General features: G+C 37.2%; 1 protein-coding gene across 4 annotated transcripts; it reads right to left on the minus strand.

The window, feature by feature from the left end:
* Positions 1–121: 121 nt before the first annotated feature.
* On the minus strand, positions 122–16,647 carry LOC103969189 (probable serine/threonine-protein kinase SIS8). Of its 4 annotated transcripts, XM_009382655.3 has the most exons (13): positions 15,971–16,645; positions 13,476–13,913; positions 11,397–11,500; positions 9,870–11,233; positions 9,666–9,706; positions 8,497–8,565; positions 6,380–6,480; positions 4,531–4,609; positions 4,330–4,428; positions 4,157–4,225; positions 2,697–2,746; positions 2,432–2,608; positions 122–755 (listed from the first exon to the last, which is right to left on the minus strand). In XM_009382655.3, exons 1-13 carry the CDS (start codon positions 16,469–16,471, stop codon positions 623–625), a joined length of 3,225 nt encoding a protein of 1,074 aa, XP_009380930.2. In that variant the 5' UTR covers positions 16,472–16,645; the 3' UTR covers positions 122–622. The 4 variants fall into 4 exon arrangements, 2 of the variants coding, with proteins under 2 accessions (XP_009380930.2, XP_009380932.2); XM_009382657.3 differs by lacking the exon at positions 13,476–13,913; XR_670568.3 differs by lacking the exons at positions 122–755; positions 2,432–2,608; positions 2,697–2,746; positions 4,157–4,225 and having other exon boundaries at positions 4,531–4,623; positions 15,971–16,647.
* Positions 16,648–23,001: the final 6,354 nt, after the last annotated feature.

Here is a 23,001-nt window from a genome sequence, read left to right on the forward strand (position 1 = left end):
AAACTAACTGGTAAAGCCTTTAAAAAGCAAGCTTGTTTACCTGGAGGTATCACCTCACGGTAACTTCGATGTTCCAATCATTAAGGCATATTAAGGTTGTTATATATGCAAACACCTTCCATACAGCTTAAAGAATGATTCATTACAGGTATATATATATATACACAATATTTTTGAGCAAGCAGAGCTTCGTTCAAACACAAAAACAAAAGAAACAAGTCTGAATAAGAATGTCCTCATCCCTGTTTACAATGACAAACCAGCAAGTTTAAGCAGCTAGGGGAATTTTCATTCACCAACTCCTGCACCTTAATTTCTTAATAATTAGCTTCTCCGTTATGCACACAGTCCCTTCATGGTTCTGTTCAGTTTCTCTCTTATTTTGTTAAGCACACAATTGGTGCTTGTGATAATCTAACCATGTCAGACGAAATCAAATGAAGCAGGATACTGAACCAATCTCCACTGACTGAATTTTCTCAAACCAGAAGTGATTGCTAGACAACTAACATGTGAACACCTTTCCTTGAGGCCAACAACCTTGATATGATCTGAATTCACAAAATCAAACAAAACGTGGAAGCTCCTCGAAATTTCATACTGTTTTACACTGCTGTGAGTATCATGATCTACCCTTTCCTGAGCTATCCACTACCTGTATCTTCTGTCTGAGACCTTGGGCACTGGACATAGGTTTCTGCAATGGTTTCAAGGCAGCCATGATCTCAGAAAATGAGGGCCTTATCTTTGGGTCGCTGCAACATGCAAAACAAGTGAAGGCTTGGTTGAGATAATCCTATGACATCCCAAGCATTTGTAAGGATGATAAAATCAAAGCCAAATGGAACATATGGGTTGTATTGTATATATCATTAATATTTTCATACTGATTCTGCATCCAGAGTATAGATTATGTGCATATATCTAAATCCTCAATCTTAAAGGGGCTTCAATATATTACCACAAGATCATAGATAACTAGAGATAATTAAATGTTTGTTAACTGAACATACGATAGTAAAAGATGAATATACCTTTAAGTTCCATGACTATGGCCAACTTGACAAACCATTAGATTATGTCAACCTGACACTAAATGTCAAAGACAAGTGTATGTTATCAAAGCCTTGTAATAGAATAAGGGCAGGTGGGTGTGGGGGTGTGTGTGTGTGTTATCAGATCCAACCAATTCTATGTCATGACAATTGCAGATGTACTACGGATGATGAGCAAACTGCAATTTATGCTACAAATTACATTCACCCAATAACATAACATGGACAAAATTAAATAATAAGATGATTTTGTGATTTTTTTGTCGTATCAGTTGTACTTGAGAAAGGAGTGAATTTTTCCCCCTTTTAGAAGGGAATCAACATACTGGGCAATTAAAGAATAGCACAAGCAAAATATAAGCATTGATGAAATGAGGATTTTGAGACCAAGGAAGAAAATCTCAAATACCAACTTGTACTGGTCCCTTCTCAAACTAGTATTCTCTGTAGGTATGGAATGATACTTAAATATAAGAAATAACTAAAAGTATTGGTATACATATATATGGATGGTATATTGTGTTTTAGTGCAGTATGGCTGGTATGCTTGGTATACAACAATATCTGAATCATGGATTAGAATCTTAATCTGATACCGACAATGGTTGGCAGTTGGACCAGGTACGAGGTAGTGTATCAACATGGTATGGATCAGTTTACCCATCTAGAGAAGGAGAGGGAGAGGGAGAGGGAGAGGGAGAGAGAGCGAGAGAGAGGAGGAGGGGAGCGAATAAGTAAAGATATCTTCTATCATGACTACTCTAAATCTTTGTGTCCGTCACCCTATGAGGAATTTCATTGTCCAAGCCAAGGAGAGCGAAGAAGACACAAAAGGATCAGAAGAAAAAAGAAAAAAGAAAGAGAGAATAAACATCAAAATACCAACTGGTATCAGTCAAGTCAACAAAATATAAAAATCCAATCTGTAAGCATAGTACTTCAAAGTTTGTAGAGTGGTAGCATGACCCATGTTCATGGAACTTATGGTATGCTACATGTGCAAGGGACATTAGCCATTTAATCCTTTGTTTGAAGCCTTCAGGAAGGTTTTCTAATTGCCTTAGCAATTTGCCAATTCAAGTGAAACTCATATGTTTATTCTCAAAACAGAAACAACAAGATAAATATTTACTTCTCTTTTCAAAGTTAACCAGAGAAAATTTTTATAACCCTTTGTCCTCCATATCCAGAGCACTGGAAAGAGGAGGCAAAAAGTGGCAAACTTAACAATAGGTTGTAAGCTATGCCATAACCTGGTGTGTCTTATTAATGACATGCAATTCTTCCAAGTATATGATTATCCACCCTTTAGGAATCACCAATTTACTTGTTCCAAGTTATCAAAAAATTGCAAACGGTGGATCATGAAAACTCACATATGCCAACACTTCTTTATAATTCCTGCTATGACAGGATCCATGTCATCTGGAATATCAAGACGACGATCTTGAAACCCGACAGCACCGACAACTTGCATAGGGTTCATCCCTTCCCAAGGTTGTTGCAAGGTACAGAGCTCCCACATTATGACCCCAAAGCTAAAAACATCACACCTGAATTGGAAAAAGAGAAGAAACAAGGAAAAGAATGCATGGTGTCATAAAAAGCCAAAAACTTGCATTCACACCAAGGAGAACTTACTTCTCATTTGAAGGTTCATTCCTTAGAACTTCTGGAGCCATCCACTCAGCCTGCAGCAAAGTAATATCTACGTAACCAATTTGTAAATTTCTACAACCAAACAGAAAGCACATGCAAGATCTAACATTCAAAAAGAAGACTTTGGTATTTGTTTGTTTAATGGGATAGAGAATTTAAGAAAAAGTGGCCACTTGCACCAAATTTGTGTGCTTAATGCCATTAAAGGTGGCAATGGCACCATATAGAGAATATGACTTCCTATGGTGCATTGGTTGCATAAGAACAGACAATTTGTTACATAGCGAACGTCATGTGAATGATGCAAGTGCATACCAACACAAAAATCAAGTCATATAGGAACTACATCATATGAAAATTTTCCTAAATAATGCCCTGAGACCTTCTCTTTATCATTTATGTGAACGAGTACCAATGGCTGAGACCATGGATATGACAGCTCAATTGGTTCACCATATGAGACAGACAAAGAAATTCAAGTTCCTTCCATTTTCACCTCTTTAACGTCCACATTGTTGTACTCACATTTATGTTTTACACGCAAATATCACTACTTATGCTTCTCAACCCTTGATCTCCATTTCTGCTCCTCTTTGTATGTGAAAGTAATGCTTCTTTTATTTATCTTCATTATTTGCTTTTCCTTCACCTTCTCTTTCCTCAGACTTTCACATTCACTTTATGATAGTAAATTTGTTTCTCATAATATTTGTATTTTGAATTTTCCCATGTTAAGATTGAACTGATCTACAGTGTATCTGTAGCTTTTTTTCTTCTTTGAACTTTTTGAGAAATCCTTTAACCTTTACAAAATTTTCAATATTTATAGTACACAAACATTTTTTTTTTTGCTTAAGCAGGAATTGTGTGCTTGGATACTGTTGCTCAAGAGATTGACTTATAGTGTCATCAATTAGTATTGGGCATAGAATAATGCAACAGGTGTCCAGTTTACTACTAATAATTATTAATTCTATTATTCTAATCACTGTGTGTCAAAAGATTTATTCAATTATAGATTTAGCACATTGTATTCTGACTCAAACATATCTGATTGACATTTATGATGCATCTTATAGATAATTTAATATAATAGAGATAATTATCTCCAGTTACTTTCCAATGACAATATGAATTGACAGATAACATTTGTGGTTTCATGAACCAAACTCAACATAAATTCTACATAATTAGCACAAAGTACAGCCATAAAGAAACTAAGGATATCCCCCGTCAAAAGGCTTTCACAGTCATACTAATTCATGTACTAAGACTACTAACTATTATATAATGATCACAGTGCAACTAGGAGATGAATTATACTTTCTTAGAGACTAAGTATGAGGAAAGAATATCATAATTATACACAGAGAGAACCTGCCCAAATTATGCAACAGTATGAAAAGGGAAAAAGGCAAAAACAAAGATAAATGTGTGCTCACCGTTCCAGCTGTTGACCTCGAAGAAAGGAATGTGTTGTGCTTCAAACGAGATAAACCAAAATCACAGACCTAGATCATTATCAAATAAGTAATCAGATTTACATACCAAAATAATGGAAATGTATTAAAAGGCATAATTACAATAATATGCTATGTGCTTTAAACAAGGTTACCTTCACAACCCAGTTCTTGTCAACAAGAAGATTTGGAGACTTAAGATCACGGTGGACTATGACAGGAGTACAGTTGTGCAAATAATTCATTCCACGAGCCTGGTAACCCAAGCACAGGAAAAGGAATATTACAAACTTGGATTAGTTGCAACTTTCAAAACTTGCCAAGACCCAAACAGAAATTAAGAGATGTAATCATACAATATCAAGAGCCATCCTCAAACGCCTCCTTTCATCTAGTTGATTATTGGGTCGGTGAATCAAACGGAACAAACTACCTCTGCAATGCATATTCTGTGCTTCAAAGTTCTAGTAAACATCAATACAATTAAAGATTGCTATGTAACATCAGAAGCTGCATAACACTAATAACTTGATGCAATGTCCAGTAGGAGGAAAGGAATCAAACATATATGGAAGAGTGAACTATCCATACAGTAAAGAAATTTCTCAAGTCGACATATATATATATATATATAAACTGTGATATGAATACTATGTTCTTTCCCCTTATAGAAGGGCATCATGATAGAGGGTGAACCTTGGTGCCGCAGCTAATTTGTTTTGCGACCTGGGTGCCTAGTGTATTGGTCATGCAAATAGTCTCTCTTCTTACAGAAGACTGCATAAATTGACTCTCCTCATAGCCCACATTAGCAAGAGCTTTTTGCATTGAGCCGCCATCCTTGCTTAGATGTTTACCATGGTAAGATATGCACATGTTCAAAAGAATGTATGTGAATATCCTAAGTAAAATTTAGGTTTGTTTCATTTCACATAATTGTGCAGCTATTTTTGCTGTTTACAGCACATTATCTAAATAAGGCAGATCATGTATTTCGACATAGAAGCTTAGGTTTTCTGATGAGCTTGTATATGGCTTTCATCTACTACTGGAACCATCATGCTTGGTGGTGTCCATACTTTCATTACATACGAATTATCTTTCTTTGATTTCTTCAGGTGTGCTCGGCTCTGCAGTCCAGATTTTTGTTAACAAGTGTATCAAGCAAGTCATGTATAAGTTTCAAAACTGAAAATTAGGGATATATTCAAATATGAAAAATTACATTTCCACTATGTTCCACCTTGAATATATCACCACCAACTGAGCTATCTTGGTCCATCGGCTAAAACTACATGGTACTATGCAACTCACATGCCTAGATACATGATTGGAAAGCTGCCCAAGCAGGGTAAGAACATGTCAATTAGGATAGATCGGCTCGTCAGACCATGTGTCCCCCATTTTTCCTGAAAACAACTAGCGTCAGACAAAAGAAACTTGGAGTAATATCCTAGTTCTGGACTATGTAGGTCAAGTCCAGCCCCCTTTTTTTCATTATGGATGCTCCTTGCTCCATTCACATGGTTTCTGCTCCCAAGATCTAATGAAAATTTACAAGTAGCCTCCTATCTGAGACTAAACAGCAGAGCTTCCGCACCATGTCAAAAGCTGGACCCAACAAAAGAACCTCTGTAGTTGTAGGAGTAAGGCACTATATATTGGCACTCCCCAAACCCCACATTGGCAAAAGCATTATGCACTCGATTGCCTGCTTTGTCTAAGATTTGAATTTTGAAGTTTACTTTTGTTTATGAATCAAATTGAAAACCAGACATTCATTGTGCTTCACTCTGTACGAGCTAAAAACTGTACATTCTATGCAATAAGAATTTTGGATCAGCAGTAGGATACACAGGCACCTTCCTAAATAGTTGGTGTACAGGAGTAATCTGCAAGTCTATGTTAATCATAGTAACTTTATCAATTTCTTGTATGATCAAAGAGTCAGAGGAATGAAATTGCCAACAAGTATGAAGTCTTAGCTGCTCTCATACAACTAAAATGTTGCAGAATAAACTCAACTCAGCACAAAATAAGTGATGCAGTAGAAAATGTGATTAAGTCAAAATACATGTCAATAATGCACAACATATCATTCACGTGTGATTGGAGAGCCTAAAAAATTACACTATTTTGTGACATGCAATCACTCAGAAATTGAGAATAAAGAACATTAATAATATAATTTTCACAGAGGAGTACCTATGGAGAAATTCTGTGACAATTGAAAGATTAGGTACATGAGTTACTGCTCCCATGAAGAGAACAACATTTGGATGTCGCAACCGTTTCATTATCCGCACCTTGAAACAAAAAATACGTAAATTACATAACACCACAATAATTTTTCAACTAAATGCTAATAAACAATCGATGAGGAATCAGCCAAATTTTGCAAGAACAGCACTCAACCACACTTTCACCAAAGAAAAATAATGAAATATGTATTTTTCCTTACCATGAAATATCTCTACTAGAAATCATGACAATCCCAGGAGCAGTAAGAAGGAAGCAGCAAGATAATACAAAGTCAAACAACTGATGAGAAATAGTTTAGGCAGTAAAGTAAATTCTATGAAACAGAGGAGGAACACAATCTAACAGGACACTAGGGGTTAGCTTGCTCAGGCTACATCTTATTCTATCTTTCAATTATCAGATGATTAATGTGAGGAAATCTGAAATTTTCTTCCCTTGGGCTACATCTAAGGACAAGTCATTTCATTGTTTAAATTATGAGATCAAGGCATATTTTGGCTAATTGTTTAAATTACCAAAAATCTGATAATTGAAAAGATTTATGTTAAATGACAAGATATTTTTTGTAATTATAAATAAGAATAAGAGAGATGTATGAAACTACTTTAATTAAAATTAAGTTATTAACCTAAGTATAGACAAGGGTAATTGCTATATAAAAATTATAAGACAATTGTAAGGCTAACCATGCTTTATCAATCAAAGTGTCAGGAAGCTTTGAAAAATATAAACAGCTACTCTAGCCAAGATGAAAATGTTGAATTGCAAGTGAGTTTCTAGAAAGATAGAATAAGAAATATATTATTTGCAAAAAATTAAATTATCCCCAAAAAAGGATAGAGAAAGAAAATTCATATATGTAAAAGTTCACATAAAACTCATCTTGTCCTACTTGGACGAGGTGAGTACACTAGGATAGTTAGGATGATAAGAGATAGAGGAAGACCTAATAAAACTTTTCTTGTAATAATAAAAAACAATTTGGCTGCTCTAAATTCCTTATATTTAACTAGGGATATTGCCCAACAAAGAGCAATGACGGAAAAATATTCATATAGCTAACTCTAAATAGTTGGGACCAATATTTCATATATATCCAGTGTATCAACCAATATCTATGGGTGTGACCGAGGACCAGTATTTATGCAATTAATTTGTTTTAGTAATGTTTGTGGTATGTGTCAACATTCTACTTGTAATATTAGTATTGTAGTAGTTTGACAAAGTGTCAAAATCAAATCTAACTAGGATTTTAAACCTTAGTTGGAACATTATAAACTGTTTTTGCTATTACTAAGCAAGGATTCCGATTTTGCACAGTCTGCTATGTACTAGCTGATATTTGCCAATTCAGACAAATCAGGGTGTGGATCGCTTCTTTTCCAATGGTTTGGTCCCCTTTTTTTAACCCACAGAGCAGCATGTGAGCTGCGAGTGTGCACGACTGTAGTAGTCGCCCACCTACCCCACAGGTCCGCTTGCTCATCAAGCGCCACCATCGGCTGTCAGCAAACCTCCCAAAACCCTGTCCTCCTTTTCCTCCTCCCACCTCTGGACTGCCTAGGTCCTAACTACAGGTCTGTTTGCTCACCAAGTGTCAGCATCGAACCTCCTGGTACCTTTTTCGTTCTCCTCCTTCCCTCCAAGTACATACCAGGTACAACGTCTTGGTCCATCGGGACGAACCATACTCTTACCAATCAGGCAATGGACGGCACAGGTTCAGTATCTGAATATGCAATCCATATTATCGAATAGAATAAGCATGTTAGGAACATTTGCTTCGTCTAGGGTTTGGTTCCATTAGATTGTCCAGTTCTATTTCTAGCAATTTGGAAAATGACATCACAAAGATTGAAATGATATCCAAAAGCTCAACTAGTGAATAGGTTAAACTAAACCAATAATGACCATGTTCAAAGCTAGTTGCAGACAAGTGTACACATTCTTAAACCATTATAAGTAATAACAGTTGGGAAGATTAGCAATAAAGCAAAAAGGAAGTCTTCGTTCATTCTTGATCACTACCTTCAATAGCAAAACAAATCTGAGATAGTTACCTCACTTATAAATTCTTCAAGTGCGTCAGTAGAGATATCTTGATGCAAGAACCTTTTAACAGCAACTTCCTTTGTAGACCAAAAGGAGCTACATTAATATTGATACTAACAAAATTTAAACAGTGTGTAAAAGAAAAAAAAAAGTAAAGTGCTCAAAAGCTGGAAATGGAATTTGGAGTACAAATATTCTTTGTAAATTCTGGCAGTAATGAAAAGAAATTCACTTTCATATGATAAATTTCAGCATAAGATCTAGAAGATATGCTATCTATGTGACATGAATTAATTTTCTTTGAGTATAGATATAGTATGACTAAATATTTGACTACAATATTAATTTCAAGAGTTTGCAGAAAGTTCTCTTGCTAATCAAAAAAAAAAAAAAAAAAAACAAATATTACATATTTGTATATATGGGAAATGGTTGGTCCTTCAATGTTGATATGTGTCTTCTAGCCTTGAAGATGTTAGTAGCAAAGCTCAAGATTTTTCATATTGATGAAATTAGAAATTTTAATATGTTGACTGCTCGACATGACCGACATGTTTCTAGCATTAACCAAACAAGCAAACAGTTGACCTGGCCATAGTACAAAGTAAGCAGCATCCGCACTGCACATTACAGCATGGTAGGACTCAACAAAATGCCATCCGAAAACCCAATCCTTGGTAAGCCTTCACCTTTGTTATTAATAGTTATTTCATTGCTGACACTTGATTATGATTTACTTTCCCCAAAACATATTTGTGGTCCAAGATATAAAAAAAAAAGTTCAGTAGGATTAATTTTAGACTTGAGTGGTTGAGACATATATTAGAAATTAAAGATTTTAGATTCAGTAGAAATAGAATTTTGGAAATACTAAGAGATTAGCTGAGAGTGTAGTTTTTGCATAGTTTTTGAAATAGTTTAGAATTCCTAAAATTCTAAACTTGAATAGTTTTTCTAATTAGCAAGTGTGCAACTTCCTTGTCCCAACTCGATCCCAATCAAAATTATCACAACCCACAAAAGGAGACACTTAAGGTACAGAAAGTGAACAAAATCGTTAAATTTTTTGGTAGGAAGTACTCAAGTTTATCCTACTGTTGGATTTATAAACATATATACTGACAATTAATGTAGAGAAACAACAAAAAAAAAAACTTTCAAGAAAAGAAGTACTAACTGTCCCATGCCAATCTCCCCGATACACCTCTCCGAAAGAACCTACGCAGGAAGAGAACATCCAATAAAGAAGAGGATTAATTTCTCAAAGCCAAGTCATAAATTAATTTGCATGAATTTTTATTTCTTGATACAACATTTAAGAAAACAAGCTAAAGATATCATCTAATATCAACAATTAATACAAGTCTCACAGGAAACATACCAAGCCCTATCCGCTCACCAAGAATAATGTCTTCCCATGCTATTTCAAAATCCACAACATCATGTAAAGCATTTTCAGATTTTGTACTTTCTGTTCCAGTTGATTTATCAGAACTTCGATCCATTTCTTGATTAGAATCACTTGCCATTTCCTTCATATAAATATCATCATGACCTGGACAATTTCCTTGCTGCTCATTGCCAGGGATGCTATCATTGTTTTGGGTCAAATTTGTGTCAGAACATCCAGATAGCATCAGGGCAGAAGGTTCTAATTGCTCATACTGCCTGCTCACTGCAGCAGTTGTGGCTACAACTGCCGCAGCAGTAGCAGTGGCTGCAGCAGCTACAGGAACTTCCAAGTTCATGTCGGTGTTTGATTTTGCTGCAGCAACAACCATTGAAGATGCAACAACAGCAGCTGTTGCTGCAGCAGCAGCAACAGGCATGTGTCTTATAAGCTGCAATGGAGCCTCTGGTGGCAAATGTTCATCAGAAACTTCAGATAGAGATGGAGTGTTAATTGCTTCTCCAGAATCAACAGAGCCACAAAGGCTAAATCCCTCAACGGGTTTAGTCGCATCCATCTGCGACCTAGCAAGAACCATTTTCTGCCTGAGCATATGGCTAGGGAGATGAGGCAAAAGGGGACCATGATGGCCATCACTTTCAGTTTTCTGTTTCAATTCATTCTTAAGCATCTTCGTTTCATCTTTGTCTTCAATTAAATGTGTTTCTTCAGCCACTGAAGTTTCTGCTTCTACAGTACAGATCTCTGTGAACAAGTTAGGGGGTGCAGCGACACCACTTTCCAACAACACATCATGCAGCTTCTGAGCTAATTTGGGATTCTCTTTAGCAGCATTAATCATGTATTCAGAAACATCCTGGACCTTCATCCTGTGGACGGTTGAAGAACTAATGCCTTCTGTCCAAGAAGGTGATCTTGTAATTTTAGATAGGTGTTTTGGTCTAACAGATGCTTCTGGAGTTTTTACCATGACATTATTGCCAATAGTTGTGGATTCATCAGGAATATTCATATTCTTTTGCATGCAACTGTTGTTTGAGGATCTCCAAAGAGAACTAGAATTTTGATTTTCTTGCAGACTCAACTGACATGACATAACACCAGCAGTACTTGGAGCTTCAAAATAGCCAGACACAGAGCTTTTGTCAAAAGGCTCATTCTCAGTACATCTGGCAGAGTTTGTCACCTCTCTATTAGATGAGGTCATATGTGCATGGTTTCCTACTTCTGTGAAAGGCTCAACTGTGATGCTAGCTTCAGATTCAGTGGCCAGTCCTGCACCATCTGATGGTATAAGAGTACCAGGTTCTGACATCAAATCAACAATATATTCCCTGTAATGGAAAATACTAAACTTGTCATATTTTATTATCAACAAACATAGGAATTTAGAAGCACCTGTCTCTTATCCTGGATGCTGAATTGAGTAAAAGAATGCTGAGAAATAGTATCAGCAAAAAAAGAAGTTAATCATCACAAATACAAGCACCAATGTACCTCCCATCATTAAGTTTCACAATGACCAAAGCACCATCATCCGATCCAGTATATTGCTTCCCTTTCACCAACCGACAAGGAATGCCCTGACTATCAGCTAATACCTACATAGATGTATTAAATATCAATTGACCAGTAGAACAAATTTATTTTGTACTGGCTCTTCAAAAGACAACCACAATATGTGTAACGATCTATTTATCATACTTAAAAATAAAGAATAATTAGGTTTATTATTGACAGATTTCTCCAAGTTCCCATATTAAATAAAAGCTAAATCAATGTGTAAAACATTGAAAGTTAGTCATTTATACTAAGTCCATAGGTTACATTTTTTCCTGTTAAACGTTTGTTCCTACACATTTGCTTATAAAAAACATTTGAGGCCATATAGCAAACAAATAGTGAGTACCAAAAAGTAGACAATTCATCTGGCATCTTTAGTCAAATGGTGAGGAAAAAAGAATCACCAATTTTAAAACAAGACAAATAATAAATTATCACAAAAAATAGGTTGAAGGTGTTTGATGCAAGCAAGTCCTTGATTTGTACATTCACACCAGGTCGCAACATCTAAATTCTGCTGGTTGAACATCTCAACTGGTGTGACTAGACACGGTAACTTCATATATATGTAATATATATATACACACACACACATATACATGCATACATATATACATATACATACATACATATATATACATGTATGTATGTATATATACATATACATATACATGTATGTATGTAGATACACATATATATGTATACACGCACACACACACACACATATGGACAGTTAAATAGAAAGATCTACCATCAAGGTCCAGCTATATGACACCATTCATTTCATCAATGTGCAGATTCCTAACATGAAATGACAAACAATAATTTCTGTAATGACCCTATGAATAAGAAGATCCAAATCTAAGGGAATGTTACAGAAAGAAAAGAAGCCACTATAAGAAAATGTGAAGATTTACTTGGTATTTAAAATCAAATGGAACATCATATCTGATGACAGAATAAGAAAAATATATCATAAGGTAAGACTTTGATGAACTTACAAAACCAATGATGACCATGTTGTGCCAGTTATACTTGTCCAATAACCTATCAGATTATAAATAATTAGCAAAAGTGAAGGTCTCAGACTGACATGGCCTATATCTTATAAAAGTAAGTCACAGAATTCATAGACAAGAAATATCTATTCTGACAGCTAGCCTCTATTGCCAGTTTCCCACTTCTTTGGAGCCACGTAGCTTTCCTCTCCCTAGTCATGAAAAATAACTAAATCTATAGTGCTAATATCCAAAATGCTAGATCTGAAAAATGTCCACTTAACCATCTCATACGCTCTACATCCTGTTTAGTCATGGTTCATGTGATTTGCTCATTCCACCACTACGGACCACATATATGGCGCAGCTATATATTTAACCCCATTTGATCAAGCAGCTGTCATACACAGAAAAGCAAAACGATAGCCCACAAGAATGTGCCTGCATGGACTAGCTTTGATTGATTTTCTTCAGTAGAAAAAAAATATATGCTTGTCCTGGACAATGTTGATACAACAGTATAATTGTGGAATACAAAGGGTTCAATAGCAAGATGGTTAGTCAACTTTATATGGACAAGAAGTTTAGAGATCAGCTGCGAATAATCCAAGAACAGAAATAATAGTGTTGCCAACAAGTCCAATATGCATGAACAATGAAACACAAATCAGAAAACATACTAGTGCTTAGGTGTCCCTTGCATTAGCATAGACAGTAATGGAGTCATTGACGAGTTCAAAAAAGGTTGCACAACAATTACATTAGAAAGCCACTTAAATACATCAGCTAGAATCGAACAAAATTCATAATCATCCGAAAGAGACCAATAAGGTGAATCACCGAAATCAAGCAACAAAGTTTACTGCCAATTTATTGCAACAATCATGGAACATTATTTTTGAGCATCAATTACTCCATGTCAATTTGCAAATTATATGGACCATAATGTCTGAGCAGCACCATTAAGTAATTGCTTTATGATTAAATTGACAATATAAAAGGTAGAGTTGTTAACCTTAAACATTAATGCACGATGACGAGCCAGACCAATAGTCAGATGGCCAAGTGGCAGCACAATGTTTCCAACACTTGCTCTTAGGTAGTTTCTAAGGTTATGATATGACTTCAACATACTATCAGGATCAGAAACTTTTCCACCCATGTAGTTGGCAACTAAAATGGCAACATTCTGTGCCAAGACATTGTCAGGAGAATCTGAAGATGCTGACCTCACTTTTGAAGCCATTAATGACACTTTCTGCTCAAATCTGACAAGGTCAGCATCTTCAGTTTTATTTACCAATACAGCTTCCCAACTGATATTATCAGAGACTGGTGTTCCTTGCAAATCAGTTAGAGAAGGCATTTCTAAAGACGTAGACTCAACCAATATGCCATAGAGATCATAGAAACCATCCAAGATCTTGTCATCATAGCCAAGAGCATTATAATTCTGTGAAGCACAAAGAGATATAGGGATGAGAAACGATAGGAGGAGTTAAATAATACAACTACATAGAGAAATTGAAAATCTGATATCAGTTGCATTTACCAGACATACATTATACATTATACAGGATCAACAATAACAAAATAACAGCACCTTGATTGAAATTTCTTAGGAGCTTTTACCTGCAGACATCGCATAATGCCAGCAGAGATTCACAATCACATTGTTGATACCATTCCTGTGACACATACGTGGTCACAATGTGGGGCACATTCATGTGACATGTTGAATCGGTACAACACTAAGCTAAAACTACAGGACTTGCTGAAATGGGTGAGATTTAGAATCCAATCTATTTCCATGGTTCCTACCTTTTTTTCTTTGAGAGAATTAATCGACAAGACAATCACTTAACTGTAGAATCTGAACTACGTACCCCTAACTTATCCACTCTTAGTATGCACTGAGTCAGTGGCTCGAGGCTTACAATAACTATTAGATGCCATGATTCCACTGCTTTATGGTCAAAGTTGCAGGTTTCTATTTTCTTCACCTTTGTTTCTCTCTTTTTCTCACCTCCCTTATTCCTCACTTTCATGCTCCTTTTTCTCTTTTGAGGATGTAAAATAGGCTGTAATAGGTAAAATCACATGATTTTATTTAAGCTCAATTAATTCTAGTCAGTTGCAACAGATTTTTGGCTATAAGTCCAAGAAATCAACAAAAAGTCTCAATAGTTACCTATAGGAATCGGCATACACCAAAACTATGCTTATTTCCTAAAAGTCATTAGCATAATCTTTTTATTTAAAATGAATTTAGTAGGGATTGTCTATTTTGTCATTTTGGTCTTATTTTTTTATTAACTACTATTTATGTTTAGGTGACTTTTTTCTTCTAAATCATATGCATGATAATTGTTTAAGTGGTGCGATACAAAGCTAAAACTATAGAACATGTTGAATAGGTGAGAATGAATATCTAAGTTCATTTCCATTGTTTCTGTGTGTTTTCCTTCTCTTGAGAGAATTGGTCAAGAAGACAATCATCAAAATGCTTCTTAGAATCTTTATGGCTATTGAAAGTGGCCATGGTAGAAGGTGCTAGCGAGCTTAGCTAGTAAATGCTTTGTCCTGAAATTAAAACTAGGCCTACACCACTTACCCTTTACAAAAGAAAAAAAAAAGGTGCCCATGCTTTGATCAAGTGATGTGGAAGATTGAAGGAGTGCTACAAAAAGCAAGCGTCCTTTCTTTATGTGTGATATTCTTCCGATCTCCGATCTCTGGACTAAGTTACATATTCCTAACTTATCCAACCCTAGCATCCACCAAGTTTGTTTAGAGATCTACATGACTTTAACCTCTGATTCCTTCTACCCAACAATAATATTAACCTCCTCTACCATTTAGATCCCTTGTTAATCTAGCTTTTGTTGTTCTTTTGCTCATTTTGGTAGTGTTTGCTCAATGCAGGTATAACTTGCAAGCTAGAAGTCAAGAATTAAAATTAAACATGAAGACTGAGACCGTGACTCCACTGCCATTGTTTCCCTTTCCTTGTGCAAGGAACTGTTCCAGTAGTGTTACGGTTGTCCGATAGGGTTGAATGTATGATGCCTTGATCAGAATTGTGGAACCATCATCGGAAGAATGAAGATTGTCATTCAATATAGCATTTAAGAAAAATGAAGCATGCTTAAAGGAAGCTCCTACGGATTAGTTTAACTTGAATAACAAAACTATTAATTGAAAATAGCAAATCTTTGATTAACTAGTCAATTATGACCGATCTCTAAAGTACCAAAGTAGAAACGGTGAGAATGCTATACAAAATGTTTTCTAGCAAAGGCAAATAGCCATGACAAATCAATAAGTGAATTGGAACAAATCACCAAACACGAATACTATTGTAAATATAGGCCCCAAAAGCACCAAAACTGGACTATTTCAGCTATTGATGCAGCAATGTTCTGATAAACTAACATTATCAAAATAATAAGGCCAAACTGATAAGCAATTAGACAGAATAAGGAGATTAAGAGCTTGAGGATGCATAACCCAGTATCTGTAAGCAATAATTTCAGCAGGGGAGTTCTCAGGCGGGCAAGAACCCAAACTAATCTGCTTCACGGCCTCGATTTGAGCCGCCTCCGGATCCTCTCTGGCACTCAACTCCAGAGCGAGCTGGATTTGGTACTCCTCGTCCATCTCCGGGACTGTCGGCTTGGTCAACGTGGAACCCCTCATCGCCGAGTCAACCACCGCTTCCGAAGCGGACGAGGAGACCGTACTCGGGCCTTCCCTCGGCTCCACTCTCTGTTTGGCAACTAAGGACGAGGAAGAGGAGGCTGAAGAGGAGGACGAGGAGGGAGGGGTGAAAGAGTGCTTGCTGGACACGGAATTCAACCAGCTGGTGAGGCTGGAGAGGGGCTTCTGATCGGGGTGGGCGTGGGGGACCTTGACGGCACCTTTGACCGGGGAGGAGGAGGGGGAGGCGGAGGCATCCGCGTCTTCCGTGTGGCTCGCCACGATGTGAAGCTTCTTGAGGATGTTCTTCATGCTATGCGCCCCTTCGATCCTCTCATCAGCGACCAGCCCCCTTCCTTTTTCTCGATCGCAGCGGAGCGATCACGATTCCTGATTCGATTTCTCTTCCTCGTTCGATCTCACGGGGGATCGGACGCAGGCAGCAGCAGCACAGCAGCAGACGACCAAAGGTGGGGGGGGGAGGGAGTAGGCTGGCCAGCGCAAAAGAGGTCGAGCCAGTGGGAGCCGTCGGGGCCGACAGTGTACCACCGAGACAAATTCCGCTACGCATTGCACTTCTCTCCACGAAGCTACCAGCGTGTTGGTTGGTCGAATTATCCGGGTCCCAACATGCGGGGCCACAAACAAAAGCCGAGTATTCTCGCAGCAGAGGGTACGGTTAGATACTTTGAATTATTTCCCCTTTTTTTTAATTGCTGCCCGCGGGATTAGGTGCTTGGGATCTCACGCTGCCGTTGGATCGGTGACAGTTGGGCCCCGCGACACGATCCGACGGTTGTACGAGTTATGGCACCAGCCACGGTTGCCTCATGCGCGTTTCAGCTTTTAGACTAGTTTAGATCGGAACGGACAAATTTACTTAATATTTTAATCAAGTGGGTCGGCACAAGTCGTTCGTCGACTCTGTACGACTTACTAATTCTTCGGCAACATTACATCGACGTAGGGATCGACTTCATCTCAAATCAGACTTGACTTGTTATGATCCATCGGTAAGAACTGAGATAAACAAACATATGATCGATGGGAAATATGTGCGATCACCGATTGCAGATGATGCCAACGCGTAGGGTCAACCTCTGAACCAGATTGGACCACCCGCTGCTAACAACGAAGAACCAACTTCATAATTATATTTAGAAACAATATAAATTTAGAATCTACAAGTCTTTTTATTTTTCAGATTATATATATATATATATATATATATATATATATTCATATATATATATATATATATTCATATATATATATATATAGGGAAAAGCAGTGGAATGAAGAGGGGTACCTTTCGTGAACGCGTTACGTAAGGTTAACGGTTGATGAATCATTAATGTGGTTGCCATGTAAGCATAAGACCAAGTGTGGGTGAGTGAACGTTATGGGCACCTTTGAAATGATCGATGTGGTGGAATATTATACATGTATTATTTATTTATTTATTTATTTAAGTAAAGTATATTATTCTTGTAGAGTATATTACTTTAAGGAGAGGGTGTAATATGTGTATCGATTTATTTGCTGTCCTATTGTCTTCTTTAAAATATGATAAAACACCACATAATGTTTTCTTGACGCGATGAGCTGTCATCTCATATTTTGTCATTCTAAGCACCATCAATAGCTAAAATATGATTCCCAAAACAGCAAAAAAGAGAGTGAGAATGCAAAATAAGCAACCAGAATATGTTTTATTTATTGATTTAATGATAACATTATCACAAACCCAACTCTTATTAATAATTATAAAATCGATTTTGAAGTCGGATTCTCTTTGATGGTAGCTTTCAAGGGAAGACGCATGACCCGTGTGCTGCAAAAAAAAAAAAAATAATAATAATAATAAAGATATGAATTATATTTTATATCTACTATTCTACGTGATATAAAAATGACATATCACTTACAAGGATCTGAAACGGTGGTCATGGAGTTGCTGCCAAAGTTACACCCCAAAGGTTGGGACTGATGCGACTTGTAGTATAGATTATAGACGACGGAAACGTGATCGACTACTGTGTTAGGCTCGTAACATGCACCACCGGATTGAATGGACTGACAATCAACGCCACCACCGCATAGACTATCGAGGTCCTTTTGAAGTGCCACTGGATTCGCAAGGGGGTTCGCTATGCACCACGTACGAGCCTAACAAATAATAATAATAAACACATCACATATAAATCAGTAATTCAGAGGACTTACATAAGAGAATAAAAGCATGTACTAGGAGACTAGTCGACTTACTACTCCGCGGTTTATTCCAACGTCGCTAGACTCTATAAAGGAAAAAAAACATTAAAAAAAAAATTAAAGGAGATCGATCGATCGATGGTATTAGAAATATTTTGAATATTATATGTGAAGTAGGATTGATTTAGAGGAACTAGTAGTGATGGACGTACCTGTGCGGATCATTGCACTCATGAGGACGATCAAGGCGATGAGTCCGCAGGAGGATAGTGTTTTCGTCATGGCCATTTTGTTTTTGGAACTACTTCTCGGTGTCCAATACTCGACGACTTGTGTTAGTAAAGTCACATTCGAGAGGCTTTATAGTGAATGCGGTAGTCCACATGATCGGAAGGGTAAATGCACCTGTTGATATTGTGATATAATTCATTATACGTAATATATAAGATGCGCTTGAATAATGGATATGTTCACTGTATATAATACTACTTTACATTTCTTATTTCCTTATTGTTTATCATGAGGTTTGGTGCATCCAACATAAAAGATATGCTTAAAAAAAAATATATAATGAAATTGGTAGAATCTTACGGTGACCACATTCAACGCTCGCGTTCAGCGATGTCTTCATTCGGTCTAACTTTTGGAGCTAGAAGGAAGGCCTAATGTCACAAGAATGTCTACTTACAAACCCTCTCAATAAATGATTGAGCAAAGAGACTCTACCTCTAATCTATAGTACTTTCACTTTCCGGGGCAGCAATCACTCCCTTTTCGCATAGATGCATCCATCTCGACATAAGTGTCGAGACATTTATGGTCGTTGAAAGCCATCTACTTATCCTTATTGAAGTATTCTTGAATCTCACCTAGTAGGTGTAGACGCTACTAGGCGTAATGTAAACTGTCACTCCAATCTTGCCTCAACTAGCACAATAAATGACACCATCATCCAAGTCATGATTAATACTTCAATCGTCATCGGCTCTATCGTCCGTCGAGATCCCTCTTCTCGTCATGATGCTAACATCTTGAGATCGGCCAATACTTAGTAGAACCACTTATCAAAGGAGTGCCTCACTCCTCAACCATAGAATTCAGCACACCGCCACACCATTGTTTTACTTTACTTGAATATAAGACTAAGCCAGCGGATTCGATAGATTGCTCCCTCAAGATTCAAGTATGACAAATGGATCAATGCTTAAAAGAGATGCAGCAAGAGCTTTGACAATCCAAAGGAGAAAGAAAACCCAATCGATCCTACCTTCGGTCAATCTCATTCACTCAAAATATTTAGGAGGAATCAATCTCAATGAATTTTCGTCTCCCATCGTTAGATGCTTTTGATAATAACATCAACTCGATAGAGCATATTGCCACCTTTCGCATCTAGATATCGTTGCTGGGCTCCTTGGATGCAATGATGCGTCGTGCCCTTTCGACAACACTAAGAGACCCAACTCTAGAATGGTACCCTCGCTTTCAAGTCATTCTTAGTCAACTCCTTTGTCAACTTACAAAAGAGTTTGAGCTCTATTTTCTTGAAAATATGCATTCGAGTTCATAAGTAGAAATGCTTCTCAAACTCAAGTAAAGGAAAGGGGTAATACTCTATAACTTTGTCACCAGATTTACTAACAAGATCCAAGGCGTGCAAGAGGTTCATCCGTCACTTGTGACACAGGCTTTCATGATGGGAATCAAACTCTCTTACTTTTTTTTAAGTCATCGGTGGAGAGACCACCAATAACAATACTCGAGGTACTCTAAAGAGCCAATCAATTTATTGTCATAGAGACAATGGTCTCGAATAAGCGTAAGAAGATGCGTAAAAGGTCGAGGCAGGAGCGACTTTCGTTAATCCTAACCTCGAGGTCACCACAGTGAAGGAGAAATTATCAACCCAAGTTGCCTCACCAAAGACCTAAGTCGACTCCATTGAACATGATTAGAACTCAAGTCTTTCTACAAATTTAAAAAAAAAAAAAAAAAAAGCTTTTAAAGGATCCTATGTTAATCTCGGATTTTGATAATGAAATCAATTGATAAGTGATTATGATTTGATCTACGTTTTGAGTGATGCATGATGCTTCGATCAGGATGAGATAATTAAAGCAAGAAAAATCATATTGGGCCAAAGGAAAACGTATCATAAGATTGGACATCGGGCCGAAGGATCGGTCGACATATCGATAGATGGCTTCGTGCCATGGATTCGGGCATCGGGCCAAGAAGAGCGGATATTGCGCCAAGAATATCAGAGTTACAGAGTCAACTGACCAATTGGGCAATAGGCCGCAAGAGAGGACGATGCGCTGAAGAATCGGACGAAGAGTCGAGGGACCAATGATATGCCAGACGATATGATTAATGCTTAGTATTAATTGTCTAGATCGAAGTATGTTTTACATGTACATGATTAACTACAATAGCAAGGTATGAAGCAAAATGAAGTCTCGAAGTCAAGGACACGATTTTGTTAGGAGTTTGAGAGTTCGTTGGAAGTTCGGACATTCGTCGAAAGTTCTGTCAGAACCAACCAAGAAGTCTCGAAGCTTGCCAGAGAAGCTCGTCGGAACTCGCCAAGAAGATCATCGTGAAGTCTAGGAGCTTGCCGGGAGTCCGCTAGAACATTACCGAGAGATCATCGGAAGTTCGCCGGAAGATCACCGGAAGCTCATCGGAAGAAACTAAGACTTATGGACTTGTTTAGCTTAAGTATATCTTAGATTTCGTAGTTAGTACGTAATTGTATTTGAAATTGGGCCAACTCAATTATGGGCCAGTTGGGCCCATGTAAGAATTGTGTTTGGCCCAATGAAAAGACGCAAACAATACCCCAACAGATGACATCGTCATAGCATAGTCTCCGAGACTGTGTTAGTTAGTGGTATCGTCGGTCTGGGCGATGGTACCGCCCAGATAGCCTCCGAGAGCTTATAAGCGGTGGTACCACCAGTCTAGGTGGTGGTACCGCCCAGTGTCAGGCGATGGTACTGCCCAGTGCAGTGTCAATGTCAGACTGACACTAGGGCGATGGTACCGCCTAGCACAGGTGGTGATACCGCCCAGACCCAGGAAACCTGAGATAAGATATTTTTAGGCTCCAAGTTTGAATCAACTTGAAGCCTATAAATATCTCTCTCATCCCTGGTTAAAACACACAAGGACGGAGTATTTAAAAGTGAGAAAACGCTATTACAATCACTATAGAAATCCCCTCGTATAGTCTAAGTTTAAAATTCTATTTACGAGGAGTGTGTGCTTGTAAGGGTTGTCTCCTAAACCCGGTAAAAAGAGAAGATGAGTGTAAGAAGGAGATTCATCTTCGCCTATTAAAGGAAGATCGTTAATAGATGCCGGTGGCCTCGACGGAAGAGAAATCAGAGGAGTGGATGTAGGCCACGACGACCAAACCACTATAAAATTGGTGTGTTCTTCTCTGGTTTGCATTTTTATATTTGAGCAATTTACATTACTGTAAATTGAATCTTTACTTGCCTGCTACATTCACTTCATATACGAACGAGATTTCAAGTTATCTTTCCCCCCCCCGCCCCCCTCTTGCGTAAATCGATAAGGACACCTAACATCCTAAACCGATGAGGACACCATCAAAGAGAAGAGATAAATTCAAATATTATCGCTTCTACCATGATTATAGACATGACAAGGAGGACTGTAATAATTTAAAGGAACAAATCAAAGAACTTATCGATTGAGGACACCTTGAGTGATTTGTCCGGAGACATCGAGAACTTTCTCTCTAACCTAAGGGACTAGTGGAGTGATAATCGATGTCATCGACGAACCTATCTCGAGGGAGATAATTTTTCAAGTCATCAAGCCCTGAGCTATCATTAAGAAACATCCAAAATTAAAAGGTGACAAGAGATAGAGTATCTCGATGATGTTGATTAATACTTAAGTAAAGAAAATCATACTCGACGATATTATATACTTTTAACACTTTTTAAAACCTTCGACTACGTAACGGGAGAGGAGGAACTCATGCTGTTTCCAAAGCCTCCTTAGCATTATCCTTTTTATTATTATTATTATTATTATTATTATTATTATTATTATTATTATTTATAAAAAAAAAATAGATTTTTGAATGTCACACGAATGAATAGTAAAACATGTTCAGGAATATTCGATGGTATTTTAAAGTTTCAGTTGTTCAAAGTATGCAAATACAGCTAATTTTTTACTGTTGAGATCGGAAATTTTGGTGAAACACTGAGTTCTTTCCTAGTCTTCTAATATAATGGCAATATAATGCTCAGATCTGTGCTAGTTAACGAATTTTATCGGTATATATTTCCAGGATAAACATGAAATTAAAAATAAAAATAAAAATGAAAGCATATGGATAAATATCCTGGATTAACAAATTTTCAAGTCTCCAAAGATTTTATATCTACTCTTTTCGTGTTGTGCCAAAATCCACACGCTACTATCTACTAACTTTGACTGCTCATCAAAGTTAGAGAAGAAAGAAATCATATGGTAAAAGAGTAAATAGAACCTGTGCAAACACAAAACTGCATTTTCCTAACCTACAATTTTAATGCACCATTCATTGTTTATATAAACTAAATCACCAAAATATGGAGTGAATA

The sequence above is a fragment of the Musa acuminata genome, chromosome BXJ2-10, assembly GCF_036884655.1.
Source record: "Musa acuminata AAA Group cultivar baxijiao chromosome BXJ2-10, Cavendish_Baxijiao_AAA, whole genome shotgun sequence".
In the NCBI taxonomy this organism is placed as follows: domain Eukaryota; kingdom Viridiplantae; phylum Streptophyta; class Magnoliopsida; order Zingiberales; family Musaceae; genus Musa; species Musa acuminata.

Bases quoted from the DNA above. Each gene is read 5' to 3' on its own strand.
- LOC103969189 (XM_009382655.3), bottom strand. From the start codon at position 16,471: ATGAAGAACATCCTCAAGAAGCTTCACATCGTGGCGAGCCACACGGAA. The intron at 11,501-13,475 runs GTTAACAACTCT...ACATCTATGTAG, and splicing joins ATCGTGCATTAATGTTTAAG to GTATTAGCTGATAGTCAGGG. The intron at 6,481-8,496 runs GTAACTATCTCA...TTTTGTTTCAAG, and splicing joins TTGAAGAATTTATAAGTGAG to GTGCGGATAATGAAACGGTT.